This window comes from Grampus griseus, assembly GCF_964374135.1.
Source record: "Grampus griseus genome assembly, chromosome: 16".
NCBI lineage: Eukaryota > Metazoa > Chordata > Mammalia > Artiodactyla > Delphinidae > Grampus > Grampus griseus.
Window position 1 is genome coordinate 45,529,736 of NC_139010.1, and position 25,436 is coordinate 45,555,171.

General features: G+C 35.3%; 1 protein-coding gene across 7 annotated transcripts in view; it reads left to right on the forward strand.

Moving 5' to 3' along the window:
* PCDH15 (protocadherin related 15) overlaps positions 1 to 25,436 on the forward strand; it is a gene marked incomplete at both ends in the record, with an annotated part of 696,762 nt that overhangs the window by 455,607 nt on the left and 215,719 nt on the right. For all 7 annotated transcript variants that reach the window (XM_082673500.1, XM_082673497.1, XM_082673498.1 and 4 more), the window contains 3 exons: positions 2,861 to 2,940; positions 12,531 to 12,624; positions 18,199 to 18,327. In XM_082673500.1, coding sequence (XP_082529626.1) covers positions 2,861 to 2,940; positions 12,531 to 12,624; positions 18,199 to 18,327 — 303 coding nt within the window. The remainder of the gene's footprint in view (positions 1 to 2,860; positions 2,941 to 12,530; positions 12,625 to 18,198; positions 18,328 to 25,436) is intronic.

Sequence of the window (25,436 nt, forward strand, 5' to 3'; positions counted from 1 at the left end):
AAAAATAATATCAAATATTAGAGTAGATCTGATACATTAGAAGAAAGGTTTAACATTAATCTGGATTTAAAGTTGTTTACACAAAGTTATCTTGCTTCAGAATATTTCTTCTGGCTTTTATGAAAACACGAGACAATAAATTTTCTCTCAAAAACAACAATAACCACATACCAAAAACAAAGAAATTGATAATGTCTATAACAGTATGACATTAAAATGACTGATTGAAAGAGGAAAACAACAGAAAACATTTAGTGTGAACTTTTTAGTGATAAAATGTAGTCTCCAGATACAGCATAATTCTGTGTTTCTCCAGTAAGTTAACCGAGTATCATTATTTGTAGTTCCATTTTATCTTTTTTATTAATACTTGTCTGGAAAAGGACAAAAAACAAGGGGAAAATATCAACCATGTACTATTAATCCCATTGACTGTGTGTAGGTGTTTATTTTGTTTCTCACTCTCTGCCCTTGCCCTTACATTATAATTAATTTAATGAAATTTAAAATTTTAGATTTAATTTGAATGTTTCAAAGGTATTATCATAAGTAGTTTATTATTTCATTATATTTTACTATTTTATTCTATTTGTGTGTGTGTGTGTGTGTGTGTGTGTGTGTGTGTGTGTGTGTATGTAATAATGGATAATAATGCCATAGCCTTACTAAAAAATAAAATCTTGGCCTGGGAAAAATGGTTACTTTGCTTAATTAAAAATGGGCTGTGGGGCTTCCCTCGTGGCGCAGTGGTTGAGAGTCCGCCTGCCGATGCAGGGGACACGGGTTCGTGCCCCAGTCCGGGAGGATCCTGCATGCCACGGAGCGGCTGGGCCCGTGAGCCATGGCCGCTGAGCCGGTGCGTCCGGAGCCTGTGCTCCACAATGGGAGAGGCCACAGCAGTGAGAGGCCCGTGTACCGCAAAAAAAAAAAAAAAAAAGGGCTGCGGTGAAGGTGCAAAGGAGAAAGCAGGAGCACTAGTCAGATGATTATTACATAATCCATGAGGGAGATGGTATTTGGAGTTCAGAGACAGCCAGATAACTGCAGATATTCTAAATATAGACTCAATGGAATTTACGGAGGATTACCCTGGGGAGTAAGAATGTTCAGTTAAGGTCAAGCAAGTAGAAGGATGTAGTTTCTGCTATTTACTGAGATAATGAATACTGAAAGCAGCAGGTTGTTGTCTTCTTGAGCAGTGGGAGAGTAGCAGAGAGAGATCAGGATTGGGAAGTTTTAACATTTAAAATTGGGGGTGTTTATAATTGATCTAATTGGGGATCAAACAGGCAATTGGATATAGGTCTGAAATTCAGAGGACAGGGCTGGTTTAGAGATATGAGAGTCTTCAACATAGAAAGAGTTTTAAATCTCTGCAGCTGGATGAGGTTGACAAAGTAAGTGAAGTCCAAGAACAAACCTTTGGAGCATCCTATGTAAATATGTCTTATAGATGAGGAAAAATCAGCCAAGGAAAAGAGGTAGTAGCTGATAAGGTAGAATTAAAAGCAGGAGAATAGGATGTTATGGAAGCCATGTGAAGGAAGTGTTTTATGGAGGAGACACTTTTAACTAATCCTACAAAGCTTCTCCCACAAAACCTGGCATTTAGTAAATATTACGTTATTACTCAGTTGTCCCTGGACTCTGGAGTTTATGTGGTCCAAGTGAGGTTTCTGGCCACCCATCCACTGTGGTAGTTGATAGGGCTGTCCCATGACCAGGGCTCTGAAATCCATGTCAAAGCCATCTAATCTACCTGCAGAAACGGTGCTCCCTGTTGGTCAGGACATGGGATTTCATAATCAGCCTCTTATGGCTGGAATGGTTATTGTCCGGTGTTTGAAAAGACCCAACATAACCACCACTTTTGTAGGTCCTGCCAACTTCAGGGCAGTGCCTGCCCATCAGAGAGGTTGGTATCTCTGCCAGCCGAGTAACTTATAAATAAACAAGATTTCCCCTCCCCCTGGGGTCATGCTTAGGCAGATCCCTCGCCCATCCCTTTTATATCATCCAGATTTCTTTCTTCACCCAAGTCTTCCATAAGGGGACTTAATGGATAATTGAAAAGGAAATTATTGGATATTTTAGATGGTAAAATCCCAGACTCCAGTGCCACAATATACAGTGTGTATCTTTATTTTGGGTAAGAGAAACTCAGAACTCAAAGTCAGAAGCTGTAGATTTTTTCTACTATGACTTGAGTGAAAAAGGGAAAAAAAGGTTAATATTTACTGAAACTTACAATATGCCAGATTTAGTCTGTGTTTTAATATAGATTATTTCACTTAAACCTCTCAACATCTATTAACTTTTATATTGTTATAGTTCTCATTTTACAAATGAAGAAATTAAGAAACAATCACACAATTAGTAAATGGAGCCCAGTTTTTTATTCAGGCTCTCTGGCTTCAGATTCAGAATTCTTAACCATAAAGCTTTGCAGACAATATATTCTGAGCAGAAAAAGAAAAAATAGTGCATTAAATAATTTCTTGACACTGTAAACATTTATGTAGACTCCAACATATTTGTTTGAATTATTCATATAAAATTAAATAAGTAAACCATAGGAAAATCATTACTGTATTTCTCTACCAGATAAGATTATGAATACATTCAGGAGATATTATTCTTATTCATTGTTACAACTTTCAGATGACATAAAATGACAGAAATGCTGGGATCAGATATGAAATTCTTTATTTTACATCTAGCCATTTGCCCGTGTTTTCATCTTTATACTTTAAGGTATCATGGATCTTCTGTGCTATTAGTTTCAAGTTTCTATATTATACTGTACTGAATGGAAGACATATCAATTACTTGATAATTAAAGTATGTTTTCTCTCTGAAGGCAACTGATCGAGAGGGAGATCCAATAACATATGCCATTGAGAAAGGAGATCCACAGCGAGTTTTTAATCTTTCAGAAACGTAAGTTAAAAATAATTTCTAAATTTATTTTTCTTTTTAAAATGTTAAACAGTGTACTGGTAGCAAGAGGACAGACTTCTAATCAGAGACTTTCAGCTGTTTATAGTTTTATTTTACTTTTCTTTTCTATGAGTGTTAATGAGAACTGCGGGGGATAATTCTGAATCCAGAAATCATACCCAGGACACTGTTTATTTATATAAAAAAATTTTACTAGGTAAAATCCACCGAGGTGGAAACAGTTCATTTGCAGGTATAACCTGGGATTAATTAGATCCCTTTAAAATTGTCAGCTACGCATAATAACAAGGATATTTCTACAAAGAGTAACTTGACACTAAATTGTTCAAAGGGAATTTTGTAAGAAAAAGTGTAATTCAGATACATTTAAGGTGCCACCAAAGTCCATCCTTCAATTTTTGAGTAATATAGGTATACTCTAAAAAAGCTAAGATAAAAATATTTCATGCCCATTCTAAGCCCCTTTGAGGTCTATGTCCATGTCATTCTGCTCACCTCTCTGAACATATCAGAGATAATGTCAGTCTTAACTATTGAGGAAACTGACAGCAGGCATTAAAGAAGGCATTGACGTTAGCTTTGTTTCTCTTCTTCAACAGTAAAGTAGCCGCTCTGTTTTTACGTGTGGCTGGCTGTCAAAGAGATGTTCTTGCTATCTCTCTGATGTTTTCTGTGTGGTCCTGAGTGGTTTTACTCCCTAAAAGGATGGAAATCTAAATGTAGCCCATGAGTATAAAGTGAAAAATTTGACAAATAGCCAGGCTCTGCTTCAGTCTCAGGAACATGTGGTACACAATGCCAAATCAAGAGAACCCTGTGTGGTCACTTGATCTTGTAAGAAAAAAACACGTGCAACTTTGCATTGACGAGGGTGGTACAGCCATGAGTTTGTGTGCCTGGATACAGTATTTCCCAGATTTTTAGATTTCACAGATGAATAAACTTCCATTTAAAAAATGGAGAGATTTACTATTTTGAATTTTCCCCCGTAGGTACATACTAATCATAAGTAATTATAATTTACAATCATTCTTAAAGAAAGAAAACTTTGTAAAAGGGACACTTTAACAGTAATCAGGACTGTGTGGTACTGGTATAAAAATAGATGTCTGGATTACTAGGATAAACTTAAGAATCCAAAAATAACCCCTAATATTTATGGTCCATTGATTTCCCAAAAAAAAAAAAGGCCAAGACAATCTAATTAGGAAAGAATAATCTTTTCAATAAATGAAGCTGAGACAGCATGCAAAGGAATGAAATTGGGTCTTTACCTCACACCATCTGTAAAAATTAACTCAAAGTGAATCACAGACCTAAATATAAGAGATTAAACTATATAATGAAGAAGAAAATACAGATGTAAATCATGATTTGGGTTAGGCAATGATTTCTTAGATATGATACAAAAAGCAAAAGTGATTAAGAAAAAAGACTAATAAGTTGCACCTCATCAAAATTTGAAAAAATGTGATTCAAATGGCACCATCAAGAAAGTGAAAGACAACCCCATAGACTGAAAGAAAATATTTTAAATATATGAAGAATATGTAAAGAACTAGTATATCTCAAAAATAAGCAGATAAATAATCTAAGTAAAAATGAACAAAAATTTAAATAGACATTTCTTCGAAGATATATGAATGGCCAATAAGCATGTGGAAATATGCTCATAATCACTAGTCATTAGGGAAATCAAATTACAATCATGAAATACCACTTCACATCCTCTTATAATAGCTATAATGAAAAACAAAGGAAATAGCATACATGGGTAAAGATGTGGAAATATCAGAATTCTCATATATTTCTGGTGGGAATGTAAAATGTACACTCTGGAAAACTATTTCTCATTTCCTCTAAATGTTAAACATAGAGTTACCATATAACTCAGCAGTTCCACTCGTGTCTATTCAAGAGAAATGAAAATGTTATGTTCACGTAAAAAGTTGCACAGAAATGTTTATAACAGAATTATTTACAATGGCAAAATGTGGGAAACAACCCAAATGTCTGTCTACAGATGAAATGAATTAACAAAATGTGTATCCATACAGTGGAGTATTATTCAGCAATAAAGGAGAATAAGTACTGAAACATGCATGAACCTTGAAAACATACTAAATGAAAGAAATCATTCACAAAAGACCACATTTGGTTTGATCCCATTTGTATTAAATGTCCAGAATAGGCCAATCTATAGAGACAGAAAGTAGACTACTGGTTGCCTGAGGCTGGAGGCTGACAGAGAATAGGGAATGACTGCTAATGGGTACAGTGGTGAAAATATTCTAAAATTGATTGTGGTGATGGTTGAACTACTCTGAAAATATGCTAAAATTTATTGAATTGTACACTTTAAATGGGTGAATTCAATGATATGTGAATTATATGTTAATAAAACTGATAAAAATAAGAAAACAGTGAAGTTTTCACCTGCCCTGGTCTTACTTTCTCTGTTAAAGATTTCCATTCCTGTGTTTATCTGTTTTTCTCTTGATGCTGAAGGATTTTAAAACTGCTGGTTGTGAAATCTAATGAGCTACCAGTTTTATCAAAGACATTCTCACTCGTGCTGCTACCCTAGCAAGTGTTTGTCTACTACTCTCTAATTTATGCTTTTGAAACCGAACAGACACACCTAGTTGGTTACAGAGGTTCTTTAAAGTGTGAAAGATGTCAATGCAGCATCCTCTTTGTCTGAATTGACCTAAACAGACAGAAATATCCTTAAATGCAAACTTCTTCCTAGAGTAGACAGCTAGAGTAGGGCAGGACTTCCTAGAGTAGACAGCTTCCTAGAGTAGACAGCTAGAGTAGGGCAGGACTCTGTGATGATTGTATGGTCTCTGTTGATGATCATACAGGGTCCAGTACACTGCGCTCATTGCCTTTTATCTTATGGTAATTTTATTTCAGCCACTTCATTGCTGTTGTTCCCATTGATAATTATAGGCTAGGCTAGACCCTTAGCAATATATTTCAACACATTTGAAATGGGGGAAATATTGATATTTTAATCCCTTCCCTCTTTGAAACTTCTGAGATACTTGTGCAAATTTGCATCACCACTTCTATGTAAGTTTTAAGGATTTGAATAATTCAGATGCTCTCTCAAAAAATAATAGAAAAGAAATCATGTTCTGTCTTATCAGATGCTTCAGTTCATATAAATAGTGATTTTGGTTACATTTTTCTTCTTAAAACAACAAAAAAAGTACTTGCTTATTGTTTACATTAAATATTATTTTATGCTATAATGCCAATTTTAACAATAATCATTACAGTACCATTCATTACCTTACCTTTTATTCCATTGAAATACAAATATACCAAAACATTTTTATAATTCTTTAAAAAATATTAGTTGTAATGAATATTCATTTCAGTGCTAGTGTGGATTTACCAAGTGTTGAATTGTTACATGCATTTTTTTTCAGTGTCATAGCTTTATTTTTTTTTAACATCTTTATTGGAGTATAATTTCTTTACAATGTTGTGTTAGTTTCTGCTGTATAACAAAGTGAATCAGCTATATGTGTATATATATCCCCATATCAACTCCCTCTTGGGTCTCCTTCCCACCCTCCCTATTCCACCCCTTTAGGTGGTCACAAAGCACCTAGCTGATCTCCCTGTGCTATGCAGCTGCTTCCCACTAGCTATCTATTTTACATTTGGTAGTGTATATATGTCAATGCTACTCTCTCACTTCGTCCCAGCTTACCCTTCCCCCTCCCCACATCCGCAAGTCTATTCTTTATGTCTGTGTCTTTATTCCTGTCCTGCCCCTAGGTTCATCAGACCCTTTATTTTTTTTGATTCCATATATATGTGTTAGCATACGGTATTTGTTTTTCTCTTTCTGTCACACTGTATGACATTTTAATGAATTGGATTAGTCATATGGCCAGGAAAGAAACTTATTCTTTAAAGAAAAATGCTTGTTCCTTAAAGATCACAATCATTCATTATGTAAATCAGTTAATGTTATGTATTAAACGGCCAGATCTTTATGGTTCTGTAGTGTAATGCATTATTTTAATAACTTTTTATGTCTGTGCTAATAGTTGCATATGATTCAGCAAATATTTATTCAGCAAACATTCATTTATAAGTAAATATTTAAGCAAGATGTAAGGAAACTTCCTCTGCAAGTATTATGGCAAAATATTTGTTATTTATTGCAGGAAATTGAGGAATTCTTATTGATGTCATCATTGTAGCATAAGGCATGTGATGTAACACTTAAAGGCTAAGTGCTAAACAAAAGAACCTCAGAGTTATTTCTGCCCCTTGTTAGAACTTTATTTGAAAATTTTATATCTTCACTGGCATTTTTATTTCTCTCTATGTGACTAAATTAATTTTGACACTAAATTTAAAGCTTATGTTTTTCATATCAGTTTGAGCTACACTGAAGATTAACATGTAAGAAAGATGATATGCATATTTTTCTGTAAGCTCTACTCTCAAAATATATGCTCAGATCACCCTTCTCGCACAGCTGGTTCATGCCTCCATCAACTTACCTAAATGTCTACCAATATCTAACTCTTTCTATTGGTCTGTGTTTGTTAATCACTAATTACTGTTCAACATGGAATGCCATATCAAACTAGAAGCAATCATACATTTTGAGGTATATTTTACCCTCTCTAAATATCATTTTAAGGCCTGAAAAATGATGCCCAAATCAGCATGATAAATCTGCCAAAGACTCAGACACTTGTAAGTATAAATGATGTTAATCACAATCAGTAGAAGGTATTGAAAAAGATTAATGGAAGAATACAAAGCATGAAACCTGTGAGATAATCTCTTTCAGTGCATAATTATGCTGCTGCAATATTTCCTAATAAATGATGCAGTTTGGGAAAATGAACACTTAAATAGAAGGTTGGTTTGTTTGGAAGTAGATACCCTCCACTACTTTTTATCTACATTGTTTAAACAACTTTTGAACACCATTTTTATGGTTTGGCAAACCAACTCATTGTATAAAAGAGCTTGATTTTGTCAATCACAATACATTTCAGGAATATAGCCTCAGTGTTTGGTGAGGGAATTCTGTGCAATATAATTAATATAATTGAGGTTAAATTCACATAGCATAAAATTAACCATTTTAAAGTCAACAATTCAGTGGCATTTAGTAGACTCACAATGTTGTATGACTATCAATTCTATCTAGTTCAGGAACATCGTCATCATTCCAAAAGGAAACACAACTCGGTTAAGCAGTTACTCCCTACTTGCCCTTCCCCTCCACCACTGACAACCACCAAGTTGTGTTCTGCCTCTATGGATTTATTTATTTTGGATATTTCCTATAAATAGAATGACACAGTATGTGACCTTTTGTGTCTGGCTTTTTTCACTTAGCCTAATGTTTCAGAGTTCTTCCATGTTGAAGCATATCTCAGTACTTCTTTCCTTTTTATAACTGCATAATGTTCTGTTACATGTGTACACAGCAGTTTGTTTATCCATTCATACATTGATGGAAATTTGGGCTGTTTTTCTGTTTTGGTCATTGTGGATACTGCTAATATCCACACACATACAGACACACATAGATACATGTATTTAAGCACACACAAATATACATGTATTTAAGCACCTGTTTTCAATTCTTTTGAATGTATACCCAGAATTGGAATTGCTGGATCACATTGTAATCATTTACTTTTTGAGGAACTGCCAAACTGTTTTCCATAGTGATTGAACCGTTTTACATTCCCACCAGCAATGTACAACTGTTTCAATACCTCCGTGTTTTCATCAACACATTATTTTCCCATCTGTTTTGTTAATTATTCTAGTGAGTATGAAGTACTATTTCATTGTAGCTTTGATTTGTATTCCCCTGATGACTAATGATGTTGAGCATGTTTTCATGTGCTAATTTGCCATTTGTATATCTTCTTTGGAGAAGTATCTATTCTTTGCCAATTTTTTATTGGGTTGTTTGTCCTTTTTGCTGTTGAGTTGTATGGAGTCCTTTATATATTTGGAGAACCAGACCCTTATTTAGATATATGATTTGCAAATATTTTCTCCCATTTTGTAGGGTTTTTTTTTACTTTCTTGATACTGTACTTTGATGCACAAAAAAATTTTAATTTGAGGAAGATCAATATATCTATTTTTTTAAATACATTTGCTATTCTGTTTATTTATTTACTTTTTTAAAATTTATTTTATTTATTTTTGGCTGTGTTGGGTCTTTGTTGCTGTGCACGGGCTTCTCTAGTTGCGGCGAGCGGGGGGCTACTCTTTGTTGCAGTGTGCAGGCTTCTCATTGCGGTGGCTTCTCTTGTTGTGGAGCATGGGCTCTAGGCGCACGGGCTATAGTAGTTGTGGCACGCGGGCTTCAGTAGTTGTGGCTCACAGGCTCTAGAGCGCAGGCTCAGTAGTTGTAGCACATGGGCTTAGTTTCTCCGCGGCATGTGGGATCTTCCTGGACCAGGGCTGGAACACGTGTCCCCTGCATTGTTAGGCAGATTCCTAACCACTGCGCCACCAGGGAAGCCCTATTTTTCTTTGTGCTGTTCATGCTGTTGTTATCATATTTAAGAATACATTATCAAACCCCAAATCATAAAGATTTATCCCTATGCTTTTGTCTAAGAGTTTTATGGTTTCAGTACTTACATACAGATTTTTGATCCATTTTGAGTTAAATTTTGTATATGGTATGAGATAATCCAATTACGTTCTTTTGCATGTAGATCTCCAATTGCCCCAGCACTGTTCGTTGAAGAGATTATTCTTTCCCTATTGAATGATCTTGGCATTCTTGCTGAAAATCAACTGGCCACAGACGTATGGATTCATTTCTGGACTCTCAATTCTATTCACCAGTATACATGGGCACTTTTGAATGCCCTAATTTCCCAAGAAACTCTGTACCCAGTTTTTCCTGCCAGGCTTTTGGTGTTCCACTGAATGCCTCAAACATAAACTATTGCTTCAGATGGCTGCAGGTTGCTCCCTGACTTACACTGTTTTCCAGGAATACCCACTGCTTTTCCACCTTGAGTGAATTCTGAGTTAGGCAAAACAAGACAAAAACCATGTATTATTCCTTCAGGCAGCCTCCAGACCAGTTGGAATAGATAAACACAATTCTTTGTGAATAAGGATAGTTTCGCTGCCTCCAGAAACAAGGACCAGAGTAGCAAACTGGGAATATTGACCACCATCTTTAAGACTACTCTAAGCCAGAAAGGGCTGGGACAAGGACAAGTAAAAATGGAACAAATCTTTACTACAATTTTTAAGTTGCCTTTTTCTTAATTCTACCTTCATTTGGGTGCTGTCAACCTTTGACTGTTTTCCATTGTCCTATCAAAGTTGTTTCTGATTCTTCCTGCTTCATTTTTCGATGCTTCTGTGGAGAGACCACCTCTTCAAGCTGTCTACGTCACCATTTTCACTGACATCACTCCTGTGCAATATATTTTCAATTATGTAAAATTTAAGTAGCACTATTATTGATGTTTTATCAGGAGTCATTCTTATGTATTTTTAGTATATGGACTGATAAGATTTACTGCATTTCTAAATGCAGCCTAATGTATACTGCTCTATAGCTTCCATTCAACTGGTAGCAAGAGTCCTCCTTTCCAGTTATTTCTGGAATTTTGTGGAAGGATGCTTGTGTGTACTCATAAGCTAATCTTTCAGCTATGAATACCAAAAGACAGCACCTATTTTTTCTCTCTTTTTCTATTTCCCAAATATCCTGTCTGTCTACGACATTGGCACACATCATCTTACAAGGCACACGTCATCTTAAGCAAAGAACTATTTCCATAATAATTACCAGACTATGAAAAATAAGCTATTTAGGTATAATATGGCTCTAAATTCTAATACAGTATAAATTTCTAGTGATTTTCTAATTTAATATACAAGGCATAATATAGAGTCGAAGCTTAAACTGAGGAGAAAAATGGAAAACAATAACTGAATTTTCTTCTTTCTTTCATTTTACTATGGATAGATTTTCAGATTTCTTAAGTTACTTGTGAATAAGTCTCAGAAGCAATCAATGATTTACTTTTCTCTTTGAATGTCATTTTAGAATGGGGTTATCTGAACCATCTGCAGTATGGGAAGTTGATCCAAATTTGATTGTTACAAACTACTCTGGGAATTGGTTTTCAGCTATTTGGACAAAACATTTTAAAATGTACAAGGAGCAAAGTCAGTTTTTCATAGTCATACCATATGTTTAGAACTTTTTTTTTAGTCCGTATCAATAACAACAATAAAATAAAACAGAGTAACTGTGACTCTAATTTTGATTCCTTGGCATTGACTCTCTGTACTCAACTACCATATGTGGTGCGGATTGCTTAAATTCCACTATAACAACAAAAGCACTTGCATTAAAATGAAAGCCTTTTATCTATCAGAAACAAATTATGCTTTTATACTTGATAAATATTTTAATGTTTTGTTAAATTAATGTAACCTCTCCTTCACAGTAGATACTTGTTAGACCTTAATTAAAATGCCATGTACAACATCAGATTGTAATATCTAAGACATAAATGTAGAACTTGTTTTAGAGAACATAATAAGCGACCAAAGTGTTATAAAAACAAGTTACATGGGAGAATAAAAGCTTAAATATCTGAAAGTATGTATTCTAAACAGTGAAAAGGTTAAGAATTAGTATTAAAAGTATTCTAAGTATGAGAATTTTCCCAAAGGCTGTTCATCTCCCATTATACATAATACTTAAGAAATATCTAAATTTCAAGAGAATAACAAGATGGTAAAATTGTTAGTGTATCCACAAAAGAGTTTGTTTTTATAAATTGTAAAATGAGAGAACGAATGTTCATAAAATTATATTATCTTGAAAATAATGTAAAATATGCAGCCTGAGTGCTCTTTTGAAAGCAATTATAATGTATTTAAATATGGTTATAATAGAGAATACAAAGAAATATTAAAAAACCCATAATATCTATGAAAGTTTTAATATTCCACTGTATATTTTCTAATTTTCTACAGTAAGACTCAGTTATTTTGAAATTTGGAAAGAAGAAAAATTTTAGTCTCTATAGTTTAATCAAAGATGAAATTTAGATGTTTTCATTTCCGTAGTGGTCACATATGTGACAATGAATGGGAGTGGTGATATAGATTAAAGAAATCACTTTTTTACTCAAAGCATTATGAAACTGCTAAAGATTAATGGACTCTTTTACCTTTGAAATCATCACAAACAAGATAGATATCTTTCTTCCTGTAATGAATTGAGCATAGTTTGTTTTGTTTTTTTTTCCTTGGAAGCTACAGAATCAACTCACTTATCTCATTCAGTTTGGCAATTTTTCATTATTGCTAAGAGGCTCAACAGCCTTAAAAGCCTTTTTCAATTTTCAGCATGAATCCTAGAATCGTTCATCTTAAATACTCAAGCTATGTTTGCTGAAAGGAAAAAAAAAAAGAAAAACTATCAAAAGTAGTTCACAATAGTAGAAAGACTCCCTGTGACATAATATCTTTTTCTGTCTCATTTGTTTGTTTGTTTTCTCTGTCACTAGTACGGGGATTCTAACCTTAGGGAAAGCACTGGACAGGGAAAGCACTGATCGCTACATTCTGATCGTCACTGCTAATGATGGCAGGCCAGATGGGGTGAGTACTCTCTTTGGGAAAGGGTTTTAAAAATAGTCCTAAAGAAACTGAGAGAACCTTGTAGTTTACACTCTAAAACAATTTATTACAGTCATGAATTCATGAATTAATCTCTTTTTCATTTGGAGCAACTACTTAAAATTACTCAAAGTGCTTTTTTCTCCAATGGGCTCTTTTGCGGTACCCGGGCCTCTCACTGTTGTGGCCTCTCCCATTGCGGAGCACAGGCTCCGGATGCGCAGGCTCAGCGGCCATGGCTCACGGGCCTAGCCGCTCCGCGGCATGTGGGATCTTCCCGGACCGGGGCACGAACCCCTGTCCCCTGCATCGGCAGGCGGGCTCTCAACCACTGCGCCACCAGGGAAGCCCTCCAATGGGCTCTTTTAATCAATGAACCTATATTCTGAACTTGTTATGGAGCTGCAATTTTGACTTGACAGAATAGATACGTGGAATTTGCTCTCTTACCTAATTTATGGGGAAAATGAAATCTAACTTAGTCTAAGAAGTATTTCATTGTGTCCAGCACCAGCACAGCACTGGCAGTTCTGGCAGTTTTACTATGTTGGAATCTATTTCCTTTAAAGTCACTTTTTTGAGGGTGGGGGACAGTGGAGGGAAGGGAATTTGTGCATAAATACCTTGAATCACTTAGGAAACCAAGTTGACTGATTCTACAGGTTATTTGTAAGCGGCGCTCGGAATCTTGACTAATCCTTGATGATTGAAATGGTTTAAAAGGGCCCATAATTCTAGAGAAGATAAATTTTATTTCCTCTGTACCTAAAAATTAGTATTAAAAATAAATTGTTTAGTTATGTAGGTGTGTTTTAAAATCATTTGATTGTATTCTTCAATCTACCCATCCACAACTACCACTATTCTGATTTTTAAGCACTGTAACAATGCATTCATTAGCAGTGCTTCATTAGACTGTTTTTTTCACCATTTCTATGCCACAAAGTAGCTTTTGTCTTTAGTCTAGCGCATATGGGCCAACTAAGCACTTTTCTCTAGAAATAATTTCAAATTCAGTATAAGTGTCTAGAAGACTCACCCAATTCAAATAGCAATATATCTCCAGTTTACTTGAAATGACTTCTTTGATCAAAAAATAGACTGGATGGGGGTATATAATGCTCTCCTCACGCTTTTTGAGGAGGATTGCTGTAGAAAATTTACCATACAAAATTGATACTAGACAGTTTTATCATCTTAATTAAAAATCAGAAAAATAGATAAGGATAATTACTTAAATTTGGTAAACAATCTGCCCATAATAAGCTATTTGCCACTTTTCAAACATTAGGTAAACAGCTATATGTGGAAAATAAAATATACAAAGCAGTTTTAGTAAATAGTGAGGCCAAGAGAAGGCACTTAGAGATTAGGCAAGTCAATAAAAATAAAATCTAAGATTACTTTTTACATATGCAATCCCCTTAATTAATATAGTGTGCCTGTATAAGATATATGTAAAGAAGTCAGTGAGAATTTCAAGAAGAAAATAATTGAGAACTTGACTTATGATGAAAGTTTAATGTGTAATTTGGCTAGGAAATAACTGAGGGGGAAAATTCTAAGGAAAAGAGGGAATTACTAAGCATGGAGTAAGGGGTATAATTAGAGTGAAGTAAAATTAATAAGGAGGTTTTAGGTCAACCATTTGAGATAGGTCACATGATGAATCAGAAATTAATGGAAGTATTATTAGCTAGCACCTTTTACCTCTGGCCTTAAAAGTAAGATTTCTTAGACAACAGTAAAGATGGGAAAGAAATAGCATATTAAGCTATCTGGCATAGTTTCAGTCTACTAATTATGGCTTTGGCCACATAAAAAACTGAAAATAAGTTCTGGGCTAACATTAGTGGCTTAGTTCTTTCTAGAGCTTTTTTTTTTTTTCTTTCAGTTATTTACTTGTTAATTTCGATTCTCCTTGGCCAGGTCACTTAGCATTTCTAGTTCCCTCAATTTTTCTTTCTTTAAGAATGAATAAGGTCTCATTCAGCTTTAAAATTATGATCCTTTTAAGCAAATTTGTTTCATTTTCAAAAGTTTGTACTGAGAATGTCACTAGGGAAAGAAACATTTAGATTTCAAACAAAAGCTTCTTCAGTTAGTTTCATCATTTATATAATTTTAGGGATCGACTTATACATGTGCACATACAGTGGGGTGTTGGAGAAGAAAGTAATTACAAAATAATAATAGTCTCATATTTTGATAGCACTTTTCTTATCTAAATATTTAAACTTATGTCCTTTGTAGAATTATAGTAAAATTAACCGTTTAGCCTTAATAATCACAGGTTTTAAGAAAGGTATTTAATAAGAACACAGGTGCATGGACTTTTCTTAAATAAAAGGATTACCAGCAATTTATGTGAAACAAATTGCAAAGATATAATTTGAATATTGCAGAATAGAGTCAATAGTTCTAATGTGTAGCCCAGAAATCTGCATTTTTAATGATAATCCAAGTGATTCTGATGCAAGTGATCTTCAGACCACTTTACAAGAAATATATAAGCTGGAAGTTATTCTCTGTGTGTTTATTACTTTACATTTCTGCCAGAGAAATGGATATTCTTTATTTCATATACTATCTCTAAGATATGGATAAATACATCTATATGGTCTATAAATTTCAGCCCCTATTAGCACAGGAATGGTGGATTTGTTATTTACTTCTTAGTTCACCTAGTGATCCAGTTCTCATCTATACCACCCAGTTACAGACCACAGCCTTTGAGGACCCAGTATAGGCTGAAATCATCCCACTCCATAGTGTCAAGAATGGGAATTTTAAAGAATAGGATGGACACCAGTAAGGGAAATACAGATAGGCTGGCACTTTATGCAAGCATTTAGAAGGAAGGTCAGCAAACTCTAGCATGGCTACTCTTAGATTTTGGCTCCCAGCTGTCCATTTTAATGTCTCCTTCACCCTCAGGCAAATTGGGAACTACTGCTACTATAAAGGCACATCTTTTTACTAGCTTTAAATCTTTTTACTAGCTTTAACTCTAATACAACTTTTAAAGAAATAACATTTGTTAAACTGATTTTTGTTATTAAAGCAATGTAGCTCTCTTAGAGAAAATTTGGAAAATATATAAAAGTTAAAAGGAGAAAATAACATGACTTGTACTTCATCTAATCAGATGACATTTAAATTTATACATATCCATATATATCTACACACAAGCGTATGTTGATGTGCATGCATTCTTTAAACTAAATGATTTCATGGAGAGATGCACACAGAAGAGTGCACAAACCATAACTGTGCAGCTTAATGAATTTTCACATAGTGAAAATACTTGTATGATCACTATTCAGAACAAGAAACAGAAATTAATTAGCACTCCAGAAGCCCAGCCTTACAATCATGCCAGTTTCTACTCTACCTTCTTCACAAAAGTCATCCCTATCCTGACTTCTATCACAATGGAGTATTTCTGCCAATCTTTGAAATTTATATATTTGGAATCATGTAGTGTGTACTGTGTTGTGTCTGACTTCGTACACTCAGCCTTACATTCATGAAATTCATTGAGGTGAATGTAGTCTGTACATTCTTAGTATCACATGTTATTCCATTATGTGCAAAAACACAATCTGTTATATAAACATCTACTATTGGTGGGCATTTAGGTTGTTTCCCGGCTTTGACTAAACAACACTGTTCTGCTTGTCTTTGACATTTCTGTAAATAAAATTTTATTGGGAGTTTTAAATACAGAAATATATACAAATCATACTGAATAGCTGTATAAATTTTCACAAAATAAGCCCATCAATGTAGCTAGTACACAAATAAAGAAATAAGCCATTATCAATACCCAAGAATTCTCTGCTATGCCTGGTAATATTTTTAATGACCACTAGACATTATATATGAAAAATTATAAAGGCTTGGAATAAAATTATATTGCTCAAAAGAAGATTTAATATATGTCTGTTAAAATAAGGACAGATCACCTTAATCCAACCAAAATTTGACTATTGAGTTTTTTTTTTTTTCTTTTTTCTTTTGTGGTACGCGGACCTCTCACTGTTGTGGCCTCTCCCGTTGCGGAGCACAGGCTCTGGACACGCAGGCTTAGCGGCCATGGCTCACGGGCCTAGCCACTCTGCGGCATATGGGATCTTCCCAGACCAGGGGACGAACCCATGTCCCCTGCATTGGTAGTCGGACTCTCAACCACTGCGCCACCAGGGAAGCCCTTGACTATTGAGTTTTAATCTGAGTAAGGCCTGGTCTAGACCTTATGCAGCATTACTCATAGAGTATAGAACTTCAGTGATCCCAAGAAAGCATGTGCTATATTCAGTCTTTGATTAGACAGAGCAGTTTCCAGCTTGTGTCACGTATGAAGATGTTCCTTGATTTTGCAACAGAAAAGGATGGGGTGTTTACCAGGACTTCTCCTCCTTAGTAGCTAGGAAGTCCAGTTTTTGACCCCTCGGGCCCATGAACGCTGCAAAATTTCTTCAGGTTCACTTCCTCTAAGTCACTTCTTTATGCTCAGCTTTTTAGCCTCTCACCCCATGTCACTTACAGATTAGGACAAATCCTGTTTGTCTTTTTTAAAAAGAAAGTTAAGTAATTCTCTCATGACGGTACCATCCTGCTTTTCCTCCTACTTTTTATTTGCATGTTATTAAATATTTAATATCATAGCATAATGGATTTTTCATTTTCCAGCCAAGAATACTTTTGTTCTCTAATTTTCTCTCAACCTTCTGTGATCTGCCCCTCACTGTGACAGAGCTGGGTGGAGGGCATGTGCTGTACTCAGGCTTTGATTAGACAGAGCATTTTCCAGCTTGAGTCATGTATGAAGACGTTCCTTGATTATGCAAAAGTCATTGACCTACATTATGTTCTCGAGTTGCAGCAGGCTAGGGATTTTACCTTTTAACCAGGTAGCACGTACTACTGGTAGGATTACCCACTTACCATTTCCTTAAGCTGTATAACCAAAAGGTTGTGTGTGTGTGTGTGTGTGTGTGTGTGTGTGTTTTATGATTAGTGGTGTATGGTCCTCAAACTCTTGGTTTAGATGTGAACCTAGAAAATTACTAATATATTATTTTCTGGTAGTATTTGCTTACCTGAAAATACCTATTTGACATACCACGCTATTTTATAGTGTGCTAGTTATATTTTTAAACAGTACAACATATAAGTGGTAAAAACTGCAGAAATGTTACATTTCAGAGAAAAAGGGGTACAAGTGTCTATAAACAAAAACCTACCACCCACAAAATGTGAACAAGATAAAGGTAAAACACTTTTTAAAAGTAAGCCTCCAGGAAATATTTGACATTTTCAAGAAGATGTTTGCCCTTTAATATCATTTGTTTTTTCCATCTGTTTTTTGAGGTGTTTGAAAATTGCGAGATTCCTCTTTTTTTTTCTTGTCTTTTCTGGAAAGCTAAGGAATAGGAATAGTAATGAGATGACTTTCAGATAGACAAATGCCAGTATGACTAATTAACTGACATCGAAATAAAAATAACTCCTCTCACATCTAATCCCCCCCCTATTTTTTTTTTCTTTAAGACCTCAACTGCCACGGTAAATGTGGTGGTGACAGATGTCAATGACAATGATCCAGTGTTTGATCCCTATCTGCTCAGAAATCTATCAGTGGTGGAAGAAGAAGCCAATGCGTTTGTGGGTCGAATATGGGTAAGTGGAGTATTTATGTGTATCTTAAATGTATTTTTTAAAAGTGAGTAATTTTCTTACCTTTTAATTTGAAAAGAGATTTAGCTAATGCCATGTGTTAAATGATAGAGCATCAGAATTATCTGAAAGCAATAAGCAAAATCACTTGGGTATAAGACAAGATGGTAATAAAGTGCATTCATTGTTGATCACTGTGCTGGATAACCTTCAAGATTTTTTTTTTTATAAATCATATTGTGTCCATATGGATTTAAGTTAAGTTCGTTGATTTATATTTTATGACCATTGTATAATTTAAACACTGATTCATTTGAGAGCATTATTTTCTTATTTAATATATATTTTTACTTTCTGGAATTACAATAAAATATTTTTAGAGAAGTATGTAATTATCTATACCATTAAGCATAAATTTGGAAACACATACCTCAAAACACAAATGCTTAGGTGTAATGTCATTTGCTTGTGTAAACATATCTTTAGCATCTCCTGTGTACCTTATATTTCAGTTGCATCCCTGTCCAACATACTCAACATTCATTTCTAGGCATGCTCTCTTAATTCCTAACTGGAAATATTAGCCAGTTTCTGTTACTCTTTTCATGAATAATCCCATTTTTCTTAAATCAGAGACAATACTTTTTTCAATTAGGCCATGCCTGGTCTTGAACATAGTGGTCTAGAAACCATAAGATGAGGGAAATTTTTGAGGAATGTACATATATCTTGAAGTGTTGACCTCAGATGATGCATCTATGTGGCCTCCAGGCAAGGAAAGAATCCTCCAGCAAGAGTGAGTCAACCTGGTACCTCAAGTCCAGGTTTCAGGGTCCTACATCTTTCCTGTTAAGGCCTGGAATTTTAAATAAGAGGTTTGCTGGTGCTTTGCAGTAAATCTTCTCTACAATTCAACTACTATTACAATCAAACGAAGGGTCTGTTTTTCAGTTCAATCCTCTCTCTGGCTTTAAAAGAGGAGGGTTTCTTTAAATGCTGTCAGCGAGACCCCTCTGACTTGAGCTTGAGCTCATCAGTTTTTTTCCTGAGAGCACTGACAATACTTGCAACAACTGTTAACTCTATAGTCATTGTCATTATCATTGTCACTATCTTTCTCAAATCCTGGAGAAATTGATAAAATATACATCCCCTTATACCATTTTAGCATCCCAATTCACCACAAGAGAGAGTCTTGTAATTATTCTGTTACAACATGCCAAGTGGTCTTGATGCCATGTGGCCAGCAAGACATTCAACTCCAGAACCCCACACAGTACCTCTGGTATCAAAAGTTTTACTGTAGATTCTACAAGAAAAAACCTGGCGACAAAAGAGTCAGGTATAAATAGTTTTTCTGGGAAGTTAAAGTAATACTAATAGGGAAGTGAGGAAGTGATGCAGAGAAGAGAAGGCAGACAATAAAGGGATTGCAGTTCACCAGCTGTCCTTAAGAGAAATGGAGCTTAATCTGAAGGGCAAATTCTGGGAAGTGACACAAAATACATTCCCCAGAATTAATGATCCTGAAAAGTGATGGAACTGGTAAATTCACACACTAACACTTGAGAGTTCTTGGTCAGCGATGCTGTGGCTGAGGGCACATTTTCAGCACTTCCTACCTCCAAGCAAGCATCCAGCTCTCTGCAATTCTGATATAAGGGCTTTCAGTGAGACTGCAGTTACTAGCAGTTGGAAGTTGGCCATAAACTATACATGCTCTGAGGGACATGCATGGGGCACTGACAGTTTCTGTTACACCAAGCAAAGAAGGTGATTAAATCTGTAAGAGGGGCATGTTCTGAAAACAGAGAAAGGGGGCAATGTTGAAGCTGATTCATGAAGTATGAATACTGGTGAGAAGGAAGTTGAAAGGGGTTAGAAACTGTCTAAGGAAAGTTGATTGCATGGATAAAAGCATAGACAAATGACAGCATGTGACATGTCATAATTACATTAAATAAGATGTGCCACATCATAAATGTTTCTCTTTGTAGAAGGTGCTGGGGGGACCTTTAGAGGGTCTGAGGTGCTGGTATCATTAGATTTTTATTTTATAAAGATTGCTGCTAAGTAGATTGTAATGGAAGATTATAAATCCAGAAAGCTGAATTAGAAGGCAATTATAATAGCCCAGCTGAAATCCATGGCTGTACATTCCAAACCAGTCTAACAGCTCTCCCCTTTCGCCGTGGGTGTGTTTTTGTTATTAATTTTGAGGTGTACCTTTGAACACTGGGATCTCTGAAACTACTAGGTCTGTAGAACTATACTTGTGAAGGTAACTTGCTTGCAGCTTTAACAATTAGAAACTCTTCCCAAATAAAACTTGTTTTCGGAAAAAAAAAAAACTTGAACTAATGTAATAGTTTAATCATAATGATAGTTAAATTATATTACAGTTGTCACTCTAGGATGCCACTTTGATGACAACTGAAAATTACTTTAATTATATCTATCAAGTATTCAGATAAAATAAAGAGGTATTGGAAATTTAGGAAAATTATCTTTCCCATTTCTTTTAATTTACTTAGCATTGGAGACATAAAACCCATAGGGAATATGCAGGTCATAACACATACATAGACATTAGCATGCTGATTGAGTTTTAGTTTTATTTTTCCTTTCTCTTAACCTATCTTTGTCACTTTTCCTAGTGATTCTTTGTCTTTGAAAGAATTACAGCATTAACTTTTATTTATTGTCTGCTGGTTCTTAAATTTGATGAGAAACATTCTCTATAATTTCTCAGCATTAAAAATTGAAATATAGACGTTAGCACTCACAGTTTGATAAAGGAATAATTGTCCTGGTCTTTAGGCAATAACATGTTTTCATAAAAACCAAAATGAGTTTGAAAGTACAAAGGAGAAGGAAAACATCCGAAGCAGTCGCATCCCACTGATTCAGCACAGTTCCAGTTCATAGAATGGAAGTTCGATGCATCACAATGGTCTCCTATTGCTACCTAATGATAACTATATAATACATTAATTTCACTAAATGACTCATGCTCTACTTACAAAATTTAATTTTAACTGTCACCAAAAGCTATTAAGACACACTTAAAACCAAAATATGTATGGTTAGTTGTTGTATTCAATTTGAGTTACCAACTTCGCGTTTTTGTTCTAATGACGTTTTAGTACGAGTAAACCAATATTTGAATTCAAATGCTGAAGGAACCGTGTATTTCCTTTTTATTTATTAAGGTAGTGTTGTAGTATCAAACTTTACTTACTAGGTAATACTTCTGAAGCAATATTTCTGGATTATACAGAGCCAAAAGTTTTATTAGCATATTAAAAATGAACTTAAAAAAATTTGAAGTATAGTTGATTTACAATGTTGCGTTAGTGTCAGGTATACAGTAAAGTGATATGGTTATGCATATATATATTCTCAGATTATTTTTGTAATACGGGCAGAGTGGGCACACAGCCATTAGTATTATATATGACCATTAACACGTGACCCTTCGCGTGGTTAGAGGTCCCGCTCAGTCAGCCTCGTTGTGGTCTTCTGGGCAGAATGCGGTGAGAGGCAGATGGAGACCTTCTCCCCAGGGCCCTCCAGGCCCTGCAGCCTTAGGCCACTGGGTGAGCTGGGGGCCCAGGGACAGGCTGAGGGCTGTGTCCTGCAGAGCTCCAGAGCCCTCGCCAGGGCCGCCCACTGGCCAGGCCCAGGCCTTGAAGCAGCTGCGAACCTCTCCCCCACCCCGGCTTTCGTGACATAATGGTGGCAGCGGTCTCCATGGGCCATAGTCTGTGGAGGCCTCAGCAACTGGACTACATGGCCACTGCCACTAAGGTAGCAGCTTCAACTAGCTTCAGTCTCTCCATTCAAATTCAAAAATTGGTACAGCTTAGTTCAGTTGTCTACCCCTAGGAGGTGGCCAGAGGTCAGGGTTCAATAACATTTTCCCTTATAGTTTATTACAAAATATTGGGTATAGTTCCCTGTGCTATACAGTAGGACCTTGTTGGTTATCTATTTTAGATATAATAGTGTGTTTATGTTAATCCCGAACCCCTAATTTATCTGCCCTCCTTTTCCCTTTGGTAACTATAGCTTGTTTTCTGTGTCTATGGATCTGTTTCTGTTTTGTAAGATATCATATATTTGTCGTTCTCTGCCTTACTTCACTTAGTGTGATCATCTCTAGGTCCATCCATATTGCTGCAAATGGCATTATTTCATTCTTTTTTATGGTTGAGTAATAGTCTGGCTAAACTTGTTTTTTAATGTAGAAGTTACTATACACAGATATAGTATACCACACTTAAATTTGAGAATCTTTTCCATATTCTCAAAACACAAGCAGTAGCAGTATAGTTGGGGGAAAGATGTATATAGAATAAAATCTAGCAAACACAGTAAGAATAGATTGTGTCTCTATGTCAAATGTCAAATGTGTCATACTGATTATTTACTAAAAGGAATGAAAAACACCACAAAGGACTAAGGTGGCTCTGTCAGGATTCATGGGGAAAATGTATCATCTTCAGTAACTTAACAAATTAGTAAAATTCTAGGTTAAAAAAAAAAAAAAAAGAAATAGATATACCAGGTGGATGTGATGCAAGACATAATTGAGCCGAAAAGGCAATTTGAGAAAAAGTCAATTGTCTGTCAATTATGGAAGATTTGCTTAGAGAAGTTCTAGAAAATTGGTTAATACATGTTGAGTTCAGATGGGGAAGGCCAGGAAGGCCTAATGAAATAGCCACTAATAAAAAGACTTTACTTGTCAGTGTAATGTTTTGTTCAGTACCCTTCACAGTATTTCACAGGAGATAAAAAATCATGATGTGATTTTTTCAATACGGTGTGTGTCATTTTCATTTGTTTTCTCAACTAATGTCTCATAGATTCAATCTTGAGTCTGGGTTGGAGAGTGAGGGGAAGATAAAGGAAGATCTTTTAATAAACACAGTCTTAGATTCAGGGTCACAAGAGAACTTCTTTGTACTTTTCTAACAGAGTCTAGCTTATCAAGGAGAATGAGAGGGTGTTTTTACTTAGGCACACTTGCTGCTGTAGGTGCTTCAGCGCATCACTCTGTGTGCATGTTTCAGGTCAGTGGATACTGAAGGGACAGCAGCAGAGAGAAACCTTGGAGCTCATATCAAAGGTGTCTAGCCTTCACGATAGCATCTCTTTGAGGAGTTTCTTAGGGGCCAGAATACTTTTTCAGTTCTTCATCTCAGTTTTCAGAGTAGCCCTGGGCATGCATGCGTGCACAGATTCATCAGAGAAGGCATATTTGGAAACAACACTGCCTGTTAAGGTTAAAAAAGGTTCTCAGCATTATATACAATACAGAATGAACCTCTTCCCAGCAAACTTCCAATTAATACCTTGTAGAATTTCTTATGCTGAACTGACTTCTTTTAGCTCTAAGTAACAAAAATAGAGCTCTGAGTCAACAAAATGTTCTTCTAGTTCTAAAACAAGACAGACTGAATTTATTTAACCTGAAACAGAAATGTATTCCCATTGTGAGATCTGCATGCTAAATCTCAGCTGAGATGAAGTGGTAGTGATTCAGTTTTAAACCCTTAAAGCAGTTTTAAAATCATTAGTAAACTGCAGTGTTTAGAAGGGTAGTGATGGTGCCATTTTAAAAAGAAATTGATATCTCCTTCAACTATACAATTTAATATTAAACAAAATAAATCTGAGCCTCAGTTGTCTGTCTCTGATTAACGTAGTTGTCGTCTCCCTGTGTGGGGTTCTAAAAATGAAATGAAGGTGGGGAGCTTTACGGTGTTTTATTTAGCTTTTGTAGCTCAGCATGATGTTCAACAGTGCCTAAAACTATAATACCACTTTTTTAAGTGGGCCACAAGTGTGGATTTTTATGGGTTCTCTTGTCAAATCAAACTATATAATGCAAAAACTGTGCTCAGTCAAGTAAAGAAACCCACACAATTTGAAAACTTAATGATGTCCATTTTAATGCTGCTACCTAAAAATATTTATAATGGAGATTTATCTATTGCTTGTGAGTATTTTTGAAGCTTGGTGATCTTTCAGGTATTCAATTAGTGGTTCATAAATAGATTAGAAAATTTTATGCATATATTTTTATAATATTTACTTGGGATATATCCTTTCGCCAGTTTTTAGTCTTAGTATCAGCTATTATAATAGATACATGTATGTGTGCATATGTGTGTGTGTGTATAAATATTCACAGTTGTATAATCCCAGATGCATAATGAATGATATCCATCCTCAACCCCGTAGTAACTCATGACCTCTTTATTGCTAAATGTCATCTTTATCTGAATAACCTCACTGCTGCATTTGAGATGGATCTCACACTCTCCTTTATGAGACTCTACTACCTGTTTGCTCCTGGTTTTCATGTTTAAGCATGTCTGATTCTTTCTGTCTTCCCTTTATCTGTTTCTTCATAAACCTTCTTTAAAAAATATTGTATTGGTCCTTTTCCTCCTATTTCTATTGAGGTAAAACTGGTATACAAAAAGGGACAGATAATTAATGTATGCAATTTGGTGACTTTCAGTTGGGAAATACACATGTACACTTGTGTTACCATCACCACAGTCAGGGTAATAACCATATTCATCACCTCCAAAACAAACTCTGGATATTGGAACTGTCTTCTCATTTGTTTTAATTCTATACATTTTGGGGGGAAATTCCACGGACATTAAAAACCACTGTTTTAATTACACTTGGATGCTGATGTCTTCCACAGCTATATCTATAACTGCTTCTGCTCCTTCAGCCTACAGCCTCAAATAGACATTTATCTGTAAAACAAACCCGCCTGAATGTCCTAGAGGCACCTCAAATTCAACATGTTTAAGATTGAACCCTTATTTTCATCTTCCTCAGAAAGGGCTTCTTCTCCTGAATTCTGCTTCTCAGTTTATTATTCCCAAGCCAAACTGGAGAGGCATCTCAGTCTTCTCTTTCTCCCTCACTGTCCGTATCCAGTCAATCACCAATCTTGATAATTTTACATGCTTCAAATAGTTTTCAAATTTTCTCCTCTCTCCAAAACAACAACAGTTAGGCTCTCATTATATGTCTCCTGACCTATTGTTACAACCTCCTAATACATTATCCTATCATTA